Genomic DNA, 13000 nt, shown 5'->3' on the forward strand with positions numbered 1-13000 from the left:
CTGCCCTGTGGCTAGCCCTCTAAGCCCCTCGGGGGAACAGGGCATTCTGTCTGGATCCAACATTCTGGCCAGGTTGGCATCCCCGAATCGTGGGGCTGGTCTCCTTGGTGATATGGCTACGAGTTGTGTGGGGCTTGCTCTGCGGGATTAGTTAAGCGCTGCTCCCCATAGTTAGCAGGGAGCTGGCGGGCGCGATCCCGGCAAATCTGCTGGCGGGACAATCATTTGCAGTGTGAAGTCCGTGGGAGCCTTGCTAAGTGGACCAATTAACGTTTGATTCTAGTGACAACGTCACCTCGCCGGCTATTGGGAAGCTCGCGGCAGTCCCCATTCACTACCACAGTTCAAAACGTTTCCGTTAAATGACGCCCTGTATCTTGAATCTATTACATGACCTTGTGTTTTCATATTTCAATTACTGTAGCAATTTATGCTAGCAATTGATGTTTGATTGTCAGTATGTCCAATTCCAAGAGGCTTAAAATCTTTACTTTTGTAGGTATGAATTACACATAATGCAGTTTGATAGCCATGAGTGATCTTTCTTCATGATGTGTACCTCATTTCCAATGAACGGCTATTCCTCAAGACTTGAGGGAATATTGAACCGTGTGTCACCTTCATTCAGTCTAATCTTGATTTGTTTTCACAGCTTTCTCCTATACATCATTTACCAAATATGGACTGGAATAGACGCTTGCCTGACTGCAGTGGTATAAAAACATTAGGAGCATGAGAAGGCCATTCGAGCCCACTCTGCCATTCATTATATTTTTTTCTTAAATTTAGAATACCCAATTATTTTTTTCCAATTAAGGGGCAATTTTAGCATGGCCAATCCACCTAACCTGCACATCTTTGAGGTGCGGGAACTGTGGTAACATGCATCACTGTAAATACACAAGGGGTTAATGCAAATACACAAGACTAAGTAAACACTAGAGGGAGCACCAGAGACATCATGGCATGCAGACATACAGCTAATGAACACATAGAATAGGACATGACCAGTGGGCAGTCAAGACACCCAGCGGTGACACTACCACAAGGGGGCAACCCATATAAAAGGACAGGGCATACATGCTCTTTCTCTTTCCACAAGGCGACATTCAGAGAGAAGGACAGGGGCAGATCAGAAGCATCATACCCACCACATGGCTTAGAGCAAACTGGTTAGTTAGACTGAGTTACTATAGCAAGATTAGCAGGAGGGTCAAACTCAAGTAGGAGAATTGTTAACTGTTCAATAAATGTGTTAAACCTATCTCCAAGTCTGAACCTTCCTTTGTCAGAGCATACATCAAGGAAGCAGCTTGTGCTACATGAAGAATCATAACACAACATGGTACCAGTAGTAGCCTGTTGAATCTATATAGTTCAACTTAAGATCCGTGGCTACCAGCAACAGCACCCAGGCAAGATGTGCGAGATTCCGGTTCCTCAGCAGCTCAGGTACTACCGCAATCTCAGTGCCAACTGGCGTGCATTCAAACAGAGATTTGAGATTTACATGGTAGCCTCCGACCTAGATGGCGTGGCGGATGCAGAGAAAATAAAGCTTCTGCTCACCATTGCGGGTGAAAGTACAGCAGAAACCTTCAACACCTTCAAGTACTCCAAAGGGCAAGACAAGAGAGACTTACAGACAGAACCTCGGTGACTGGGGAATCTCCCAACCGCTGCAGCCTTCATCCACCATCACAGCTGTTGATACAATATAAGTATCTTCCGCCAGATCTGCCATTGAGGACTGTTTTGGATCAACTGAAACCGAGAACTGCCCTTCTTGAATTCAGGCACTTCAACATCAATGTCCTACCCTGAAGGAGACCCAAAGGACAGGTGAAGGGTAGCTGAGGGAAGATGGCAGTGATTACACCTTCTTCTGGAGAGGAAGAGCCGAAAATCAGCCCAGGACACATGGGATTGGATTCACCATCAAGAACAAACTCGTCAATCAACTCTCAGAGCTCCCTGTCGGCATCAATAATATTAGTCTTTATTGGCACAAGTAGGCTTACCTCAGCACTGCAATGAAGTTACAGTGAAAAAGCAGTAGTCACCACAAGCTGGTACCTGTTTGGGTACACTGAGAGAGAATTCAGAATGTCCAAATTACCTAACAGCATGTCTTTCAGGTCTTGTGGGAAGAATCCGGAGCACCCGGAAGAAACCCACGCAGACACAGGGAGAACGTGCAGACTCCGCACAGACGTGATCCACCCAGTAATCGAATGTGGCACCTTGGGCGCTGTGAAGCAACAGTGCTAACCACTGTGCTAACGTGCCACCCCACGAGCGCTTCATGACCCTCTGTCTGCAACTTGTCAAGCAGAGAATGGTCGTGAATGCCTAAGTCACACCCTTGAGACCAACACTGAGTCCAAAGAAGGCTTCTACTCCTTTCCAAAACCATACTCTCCAACATTCAGAAGGAAGATAAGGTCATCCTCCTTTGCTTCTTCAATGCCCGGGTTGGAAATGACTCCCAATTCTGAAAACTAGTCATCGGAAAGGAAGAAATTGGGAATTGCAACTCCAACAGGGTTCTCCTGTTCACCAATTGCATGGCACACCAGCTTGTCATCACCAGCACAATGTTCTGCCAAAAAGACAAGTTCAGAACTTCCTGGAGACATCCACGATCAAAGCATTGGCACATGATCGACTTCGATTTCATCCAATCTCGAGGCCAAAAGGATGCACTCATCATAGAATAGAACAGTACAGCACAGAACAGGCCCTTCGGCCCTCGATGTTGTGCCGAACAATGATCACCCCACTTAAACCCACGTAACCCTTATACCCGTAACCCAACAATCCCCCCATTAACCTTACACTATGGGCAATTTAGCATGGCCAATCCACCTAACCCGCACATCTTTGGACTGTGGGAGGAAACCGGAGCACCCGGAGGAAACCCACGCACACACGGGGAGGACGTGCAGACTCCACACAGACAGTGACCCAGCCGGGAATCGAACCTGGGACCCTGGAGCTGTGAAGCATTGATGCTAACCACCATGCTACCGTGAGGCCCCCAAAGCAATGACCAGTGCAGATGGTAGCTGGACAGACCACCAGCTCATCAACTCCTCTATGTTCATTAAACTCCAGCAGAAGCAATGGGAGATGAAGAACCAGCTCCTAAAAACGACCCAACATTGAGCGACTTCAGGAGCCAGGCATGCTCGTGAACCTCCAACAATGTCTTCTTCAAAATCTCCATTCTAATGGAGTGAAGGAAAACTGGAAAGAGCTAAACACAGCCATCATCTCAAGCTTTGAAGAAACCCATCGGCTACAAGACCAGGAAACACCAAGGCTGGTTCGACAAGAATGCCCACATCATCCCAGACCTCACCAACAAGAAGGGGAAAGCTCTCAGTGATTGGCAAAACGATGCAACCAACAAGATAAAGAGGAGTGCTCATAAATCAACAATGGTGGAGGTATAACAAAGAACTAGGTAAGTCAAGAACCAATTCTAGACTAAGAAAGCTAAGAAGCTGCAACTCCTCTCTGACAAGTGTAACACCTCGGGCTTCTCAGTGCTTCCAAACACCTGAGGCCTCAAACCAATGCAACGTAAGGTCGGAACCCTTTTGAGAAACCAAGAAAACATCAGCTTACGATGGAGAGAACACTACAGAATCTTAAACTGTGACACAATTATAGATGAGGATGTGTTTGAGGAAGTACCCAACTCCTCATCAAAGATGATCTGGGACTCCCGCCAAGTGTAAATGAAGTCGAAGCCACCATTAAACACATGAAGATTGGAATGGACGGGATTCCAAGGAAAACATTTTTTTTTTCAATTTAGAGCACCCAATTCCTTATTTTCTACCATTAAGGGGCAATTTAGCCTGGCCAATTCACCTACCCTGAAGATCGAACCCAGTTCCTCGGCGTCGTGAGGGAATCCAGAAGAAATTTGGAGAAGAAGAGATCAGCTGTCATCTCCATCAGCTGTTCCTGAAAATCTGGGACATAGAAGAAATTGTTGCGACCCTCAGAGATTCTGTCATCACCACCATCTTCAAGAAAGGAGACAAAGTGAATTGTGGGAACTACCGAGGAATCTCCTTGCTCTCCATCACCCAAATCCTCACTAGGCGTCTTCTCCCAGTCTCTGAAGAAATCCTTCCGGAAAGCCACTGTGGCTTCTGACCAAATTGTGGAACAGCGGACATGATTTCCACTGCTTGACAACTTCAAGAGGAATGCCAGAAGCATTCATCGATCTGACCAAGGCTTTTCACTCAGTAATCAGGAAGTGCTATGGAAGACCCTGTCCAGGGAATTCATCAACATCCTCCGTTCCCTCCACAACAAGATGTCGGCAACAGAAATAAGACAGGAAAATTCGAGGTCCAGATTAGAGTCGAGCATACAGGTATATGCTGGTGCACAGACGGGCAGCGATTGACACACAGGATGACCAATGAACACACAGAACACAGCAGCCAATCACCAGACAGGATACGACCACTATAAAGCCAGAGGGCACGAGTTTTCCCGCTCTCTTGGGATCCAGCCTCTGAGACAGTCAGAGCCCATGAGAAACAACTAGAACTTACACCATGTGCTAGTAAGATAGTGTGGTCAGGTTAGCCTCAGGTCTCCAGTCAACTCAACCACAGTTAAAGTATGTATGATAGTTAAGAGTTCAATAAAATCGAGTTGCATTTCTTCAAGTGTTGGAAGCCTGTCTCTCTCACTGCTGCAGTAAACACAGTCCTCACAGACCCAGCTTACCCAACACATCAACCTGCACATCTTTGGGCTGTGGGAGGAAACCGGAAAAAAAACATGCAGATGAGAGAATGTGCAGACTCCGCACAGACAGTGGGAATGGGAATCAAACCTGGGACCCTGGAGCTGTGAAGCAACAGTGCTGCCCTGCCGCCCTCAATGATGTCTGGCTTACTAACATCAGCCTCCTTGAAGGAGCCAAGAACACCCATATCAAGGCATGATCATTCAAAACCAACTCTTCTGGACCAGCTTCGTATGTCAGAGTCGTGACTGCCAAAGTAAATCCTCTTAACCAGCTCAAGGAAGGCTGCTGAACTAGAGGAGGAGTAAGGAAGCACTACAAAGACACCCTTAAGGCTTACCTCAAGAAATGCAACATAAAATCCATCATTTTTGATCCTTGCTCAGAAGGGACTTACTTGGAGGAATCTCTTGATTGAAGGGTCAAAGTTCTTCAAGGACACCCAACGGCAAGAGGAGGTCTGGAAAAAGGAGCGCGAGAAAGGAATCCCAGTGATCTAGCATTCAAGGACCGATCCCACCTCCCAGAAACACCTGCCAAGTGTGCATTCGAAGATACGCTTCCACGATCGAGCTCATCAGCCTCGCAAGGACCTAGAGAACCTGTGACCCGTAACACAAAATTTATTCGGTGAACAATCAAACACGAGTGATCGCCGAAGAAGACGATAACATACAGAAAGGCAAAAGGCTGTGCTATCCTAGGACAAATGAGAAGCAAACCTGGAATTTGAAAGAATTACGAATGATAAATCAAATAATTGGCAACAGTGGTTTTGTCATTAAGACTTTGAACTTCCTGGAGATTGCTTTATTAAACACATTTTAATGCATACTAATAATGCAATCAAAATATTTTTATGACTTTTATATTATTTAAGTATGGAACTGTGAAAATCACCTCTGTTAATTGGGGCTGAGATGAAAGCTAAATCAGTATTTGAACATCACTTAGAAACCTCTGGAAATGTTTTAGTCATTAAACCACGTTTTATATTTTTATCACTGTATGCTACTCTCTGAAGATGTAAATACCTTATGAAAGTGTATTTAAATTATCAGAAATTATTTGAGTATGGAGAATAAAGAGTCAAATCATACTGAGTTTAAAAAAGCAGACTGATATTAACTGTTGGTTTGTTAAAATTCAGAACATAATATCAAACAAAACTCCGAAGGATTCAAAATTCATACACAAAGGCTTGCTATTTTTAATCGTATCAATCAAATAAAAGCTTACCTTTCAAAAATTAATTCCTAGCTATTTTTCTTCTGCTTTATTTTGTGCTTATCACGGTGGTAGGTATTAGAACTAGGAAATGGAGCATTTTCCACTTAACATACACATTATGGGAATCGGGCATTACCACGCCATGCATAATGGTTGCAAAGTGAAACTCGTTTGTTCTACCCCTGCAGCCTACACCTTAAGAATTGTCTGCTCGTGGATCAGTGCGATATTGAATTTATTTCTCACACCTATGATGGCCAATGGGAACTGCATGGAGGCTACATAAATGGGTTTCACTTGGAATCCTTATTATATGTGGACCAAGAAGATTTTTCATCACATCAGTTGTTGCCAGGTTTGAAATCAAGTGTTAGAGGAGAGTGTCTAGTCCACTGTACTCTCCCCCTAAACTGTTCCCCAAATTCTAGCTGCTTTTGATTGGCAGATAAATTTATTTAAATGATAATTATTTAAAAAAGCAAAATAAGACATCCTCAGGGCGGTACTGTAGCACAGTAGTTAGCACTGCTGCCACACAATGCCGGGGACCCGGGTTCGATCCCAGCCCCGGGTCACTGCCCATGTGGAAAGATGTGCAGGGTAGGTGGATTGGGTATGTTAACAGTAAGAAGTCTTACAACACCAGGTTAAAGTCCAACATGTTTGTTTCAAACACTAGCTTTCGCAGCACTGCTCCTTCCTCAGGTGAATCCATTGTAAGACTTCTTACTGTGCTCACCCCAGTCCAACGCCGGCATCTCCACATCATGGGTATGTTAAATTGCCCTTTAATTGGGGGAAAAAAAGACATCATCCTGTAGAAGGTGCCCAAGCTGCAGCCAAAAAGAAGCTTCTGGAAACACTCAGCAGGTCATTCAGCACCTGAGACAAGCTAACGTTTCAGTCAGGGCCCCTTCATCCATTTTTCAGGATATATTGCAGATGAGCAGCATATGAAAACAAACAAAGGAAATGGAAGGTTGGAAGCATATTTTGTGTTTTTTACTTTTGCCATCCCTTTGAACTGCTTTTTATTTAAAAACAGATGCTATCTGATCTGCTCAATGTCAACAATGTTCTCTCTTATGGGATCTTCCTATGTGTGTTTTAGTTGACATTTCATTCCTTGGAAACAATTAGTTATGTATTCAAAAAAGATATTACAAACATCAAAGTAAATTTTTATCAATTATCTTATTTTTTCTCAGATATGGTGATATGAGGAGACAAATCGGATTTGAAATCAGGGACATGTGGTATAACCTTGGTAAGTTGTACCTTTGAATAAATATTAATGTTTTTTGATGCAATTAATTCATAAATTTTCTGCCTTAGCTCATCGTCTTTGTCAGGATAACAGTTAATTAAGTAATTGTTTAAGATGGATATTAATTTGGAGTGGACAAAAGAAGCCGAAAATAGAAAGGTTCATATTAATATAGTGCTTCCCATTTTGAAAATTAGTCATTTTAGAGGCAAACACAGTAGCTAATTAGTGTACAGCAAGGAAAATAGTAGTGAGATAAATTACCTGTTAATCAGTTTTGTTGTTGAGGGATAAATGTTGGCCAAAATATCATGAAAATGCTTAATAAATAATCAAGAGACGCAAGTTCAAATTACACCATTGCAGTTGAGGCATTTAAACTGTTATTTAAAAATAAGCCTGGCATAAAAAGCTAATATCAGTAATGTGGCTACAAAACAAGCATGTTGTCAGAAAAACTGATCTGGTAAATTAAGGCCTTTTAAGGAAACAAACCTACCTTCCTTGGCCGGGATTCTCCCCTACCCGGCGGGGCGGGGGATCTCGTCAACCGGAGTGGCGAGAACCACTCCGGTGTCGGGCCTCCCCAAAATCTCCGCACCTTTATGGGCTAGGCCCGTGCCGGAGTGGCTCCCGTTCCGCTGACCGGCGCGAACGGCCTTTGGCGCCCTGCCGACTGGCGCCACGGCTGGCCGAAAGGCCGTTGCCGGCCGGCGTGAGTCCGCGGATGCACTGGAGCATCAGCGGCTGCTGACGTCACCCCGGCACATGCGCGGTGGAGGGGGTCTCTTCCGCCTCCGCCATGGTGGAGGCCGTGACGGCGGCGGAAGGAAAATAGTGCCCTCACGGCACAGGCCCGCCCGCCGATCGGTGGGTCCTAATTGCGGGCCAGGCCACCGTGGGAGAACCTCCCCCCCCCCCCTCCCCCAACCGGGTCAGATCGCCCTGCGCTCCACCCAGTACCCCGGGGCCGGCTCGCGCCGCCGGCACCAGAGGTGGTTTAAACCATGTCGGCGGGAGAGGCCTGACAGCGGCGGGACTTTGGCCCATCGCGGGCCGGAGAATCGCCGCGGGGGGCCCGCCGACCGGCGCGGGTGATTCCTGCCCCCGCCGATTCCCGGATGGCGGAGAATTCCGGCCACGGCGGGGGCGGGATTTACGCCGGCCCCGGGCAATTCTCCGACCCTGCGTGGGTCAGAGAATTCCGCCCCTGATCTCTCCTAGCCTTTATGTAACTCAAATGTGGTTGACTCTTAACTGTACTCTGAAATCTTACAACACAAGGTTAAAGTCCACTAGGTTTGTTTCAAACACTAGCTTTTGGAGCACTGCTCCTTCCTCAGGTAAATGAAGAGGTATGTTCCAGAAACATACATATAGACAAATTCAAAGATGCATCAAAGCTAGATCTGATGGAAATTTCCCCTCCCTGATAGTTCCATGGTGCCAGCAGAAAAATATACTGCATTCCATATGATTATTATAATACAATGCAGCATCAAATTTACTGCAAACAATCCCAGAGGCGGTTTGATGCTCCAGAGTCACACTGCCTTTGACTCAAACTTCATATTGCAAAACAGCAGCAAATGGACACTAGCCATTAGCAAAATATACCGATTTTTAAAAAAGTAGAAAAATAAACTGACCAAATCATTCAAAAAAAAAAACTTTATGCACCTGCAATGTGTACAAGACAAAGCTAATTATTTATTTTCTAAGATTCAATTAAAAAGTGCTTCACTGTTCTGGACAAAAACATTAAACATTTATTTCCAAATTGCCGGTTTGCCCCTCTCCCTCTACTTCCATACACCAGCAGTCCTCCTCTCCCTTATTTTAACAGCGTAACCTTGGACTCACCGTGAGCAACAGTAGGGAAAACAAAATCAGTGCAACATAATAAATTCAAGAATTTTTGATGTCTGAATGACATAATAGATCACTCAAAATTCACTTTCATATCTTGATATTGCTTTAACTCTTGAAACCCCAACCCAAGCCTTATTACTTAGCTACTAAACTGTGATACCCAAATGCAAGATCTAGTGCCAAAGTTCATCAGTCACAGACAACATGGGCGGAATTCTCCGACCCCACCGCAGGGTCGGGGAATCGCCTGGGGCTGGTGTAAATCCCGCCCCCGCCATGGCCGGAATTCTCCGCCACCCAGGAATCGGCGGGACCGTGAATCACGCCCCGCCGATCGGCGTGCACCCCGCGGCGATTCTCCGGCCCGCGATGGGCCGAAGTCCCGCCGCTGACAGGCCTCTCTCGTCGACGGGAATTGGAGCACCTCTGGTGCCGGCGGGATTAGCGGCGTGGGCGGGCCCCCGGGGTCCTGGGGGGGTGCCCCTACGGTGGCCTGGCTTGCGGGGGGGGGGGCCCCCACGGTGGCCTGGCCCGCGATCAGGGCCCACCGATCGGCGGACGGGCCAGTGCCGTGGGGGCACTCTTTTTCTTCCGCCGCCGCCACGGCCTCCACCATGGCGGAGGCGGAAGAGACCCCCCGACTGCGCATGCGCGGACCAGCGAAGGCCTTTCGGCCAGCCCTGAAACCGGGCGGAAAGACCGTTTTGGCGCCAGTCGGCGTGGCAGAAACCACTCCGGCGCGGGCCTAGCCCTTAAAGGTGCGGAGAATTCCGCACCTTTGGGGAGGCCCGGCGCCGGAGTGGTTGGCGCCACTCCGCTACGCCGGGACCCCCCGCCCTGCCGGGTAGGGGAGAATCCCGGCCCATATATCTATTTAGAGTTTGCATATATCATGGTATAATTCCTCATGGCACTGGCCATGTTTGATATGTGATAGGTCCATTACGGGACCAAAATATAAGTAAATAAAATGCAGATGATTACTATGGTCTCAATGGCTGAATAGTGTTGCTTCTCTTCAGTGACCACATGAAACAAGCATTGGATAGTAAGCTTCAACCTTACCCATGTTAAGGAGTCTGCCTGGTAGGTGTAAGAAGTAGATGTAATTGTTTCTTTTGTTGTTTTCACTATACCAAAAATACCTCAATAAAATGTTTATTAAAAAAAAAGAAAGATATGTTGCAATAAACCATAGTTTTACGTAAGTGCCTGGGCCACTAAATATATTTGTCCTTTACCCAATATCTATCGATATCCTGGAATGAATCTGTTGATACAACTTACTAGAGTCACATCTGTACAGCAGAACAATTTTACAGGTAACCAGCTTAGCCCCATAGCACTCCTTGCACATTTTGTGCTGGGTGTCATATGAACATCCGAATTAGGAGCAAGTGTAGGCCACTCGGCATTTCAAGTCTGCTCTGCCATTGCATAAGATCATGATTGATCTGATTGTAACTTCAACGGCACGTTCCTGCCAAGCCCTGAAATCTTTCACTCTCTTGTTAATCAAGAATTTATCTCGTTCTGCCTTTAAAATATTCAAAGACTCTGCTCCACTACCTTTTCAAGAAGAGAGTTCCAGAGACTCACGATCCTCTGAGAGAGAAAACGTTCTCATCCATGTCTTAAGTGAGCAACCCCTTTATTTTTTTTTATAAATTTAGAGTACCCAATTCATTTTTTCCAATTAAAGGGCAATTTAGCATGGCCAATCCACCTACCCTGCACATCTTTGGGTTGTGGGGGCGAAACCCACGCAGACACGGGGAGAATGTGCAAACTCCACACGGACGGTGACCCATTGCTGGGATCGAACCTGGGACCTCAGCACCATGAGGCTGCAGGGCTAACCCAGCAACCCCTTATTTTTGAATGAATATTTATATATAAAGTTTTCCATTTTCCATTTAACCACAAGACGCAACCCCAAATCCCCCAAATCTAGTACGGTACAGCGTGATCATTAATTTGCATATGCATATAGAAAAGACCAGCAAATACCCATACAAACGGTTCAGATTATCAATCATTGTAGTCGCTGTCTTCTTTCATACGGATAATGAAAGAATACCAGAAAAAGTGGGAGATCTCAGAATAATAGAATAAAGCCAAGAGTATATGACCACAGTACACACCCTCCTCCACAGGACAACAAAGACAGAGCTACATAATATACAGGATCCCTTATGGCATAAAATACAACTAATTGGGACCTAAAGCAGCATCCAAGCAATGATAGCATACCCCATAAAAAGGGGAACATCAGGGTACCTCCAACGGTACAGTATGTGGCTTGACAGTGCACACTCCCGTGTACAGGAGCTAGGAAGCCAAGGATTCTTACATCATGCCAAGATTCGCAAACAAACCTCACTCCTCACCAGCCAAATCAGAGGCACCATTCAGACCTTGCTGTCACTGGAAAACTTAAACCACTTTCCACCAAGGAAAGCCCAGCGACAAGGAGATGAAGAATCGTCAAGACACCCATTAACAGGATGTCTCGGGGAAAAATACAATTCTCCTCCTCTCAACAGGATAAGTTAATCAGAGCCTGTATTGCACCTCATCTACCAGATAAAAAAAAGGAAACCCCAGAGAGAGAGGAACACCAGGATTAGCCAATGGATGTCAGACATGGTCCAGCAAAGTACACTTTTGCTGCCCCCTCCTCAAATCAGCCCTGTAGGGGAACCCCAAGCCTCAAGAAAACAGTCTGGAGGTCTCTATGAAAGACCATTTGGAGGACGGCGACTTACTCCTCTATCCATCCGAATCTGCAACCAAATAAAGACTCTAAAAACGTAGAGCCAAAGCACTCAGACTCTCATTCAGGCCTCGTAGCCAGCAGAATACTACATCCAGCGGTACCAAATCTCAAAAAGGGGAGTGGTCCAGAATCCTTCAAAGGGGACATCTCCAGGAAGGGACACCTACTCTCATGCCCAATGTACCTTCTAGTTGACCAGGATAAACCTAGTTACTACTGCCCTGACCTACGCAATCAAGCTAAACTAAGATCAACGACGCACTAGAATAGGGGCCAACAGGACAAGCATACACACATCACTCTTATTCACTGAACAAAGCAAACTACCTGCAACCACCCCAGAGGCACCACTAGGGCCTGCCATCAGTGAGATTCCACCCATTTCCCCTCGTCACAGTAATACCAACAACAGGATGATATGTCCCCGTACATTCCATGAGCCAAGTAATCAAGTAACTATTGTTAATACCCGCACATAGGAACAGGAGTAGGCCATTCAGCCCTCGAGTCTGTGCCATCATTTAATGAGATTGTGTTTGCACGAACCTCAGCCGACTCCAATCCCACCCATTGCAAGAATAAAAAGTGCCATGTTCAGGAATGGGACTTGGGATTTCGGATTCATCTGCCAAATTTGCAATGGTGGAGAGGTTCTCCACTGTGACAAGAATCTCAGCCCTTCCTCTTGGAGGAAGATACATAGGGGGCAATTCTCCCATGCCGCGCCATCCGGAAGAATCGATGGTCACACCATTTTTCCGCGCAACGCCGGTCCAACGCCGTCCCGCCGTTCTCCCAACCGGCGGGAATGGCTTCATCAGGGTCGGCGCCACGCACGCCAGAGAATCCGGCGAGAGGGCAATCAAGGTGATTCACACAGCTCCCCGCTATTGTCCGTCCCGGATGGGCTGAAGTTCCGGCAGCGTGACCCCAGTCACGAAGTCGCTGTTCACCCCTGCGAAATAACTTTGTCAGCCAGCATGAAAGCAGCAGAGGGAGGTGAATAGGCGGGCCCATCCCGGCAACCAGGAAGTAGCGTCCGCGGCCGGTGATGTGGGGGGGAGTGGGG

General features: G+C 46.5%; 1 protein-coding gene across 1 annotated transcript in view; it reads left to right on the forward strand.

The window, feature by feature from the left end:
• Positions 1 to 13000, forward strand: part of dock1 (dedicator of cytokinesis 1) — a 763650-nt gene that overhangs the window by 568675 nt on the left and 181975 nt on the right. Inside the window, 1 exon segment of the mRNA XM_038821673.1 lies at positions 7222 to 7280. Within this exon segment, the coding sequence (XP_038677601.1) occupies positions 7222 to 7280 (59 nt within the window).

The sequence above is a fragment of the Scyliorhinus canicula genome, chromosome 16 (assembly GCF_902713615.1).
Source record: "Scyliorhinus canicula chromosome 16, sScyCan1.1, whole genome shotgun sequence".
NCBI classification, from domain to species: Eukaryota; Metazoa; Chordata; class Chondrichthyes; order Carcharhiniformes; family Scyliorhinidae; genus Scyliorhinus; species Scyliorhinus canicula.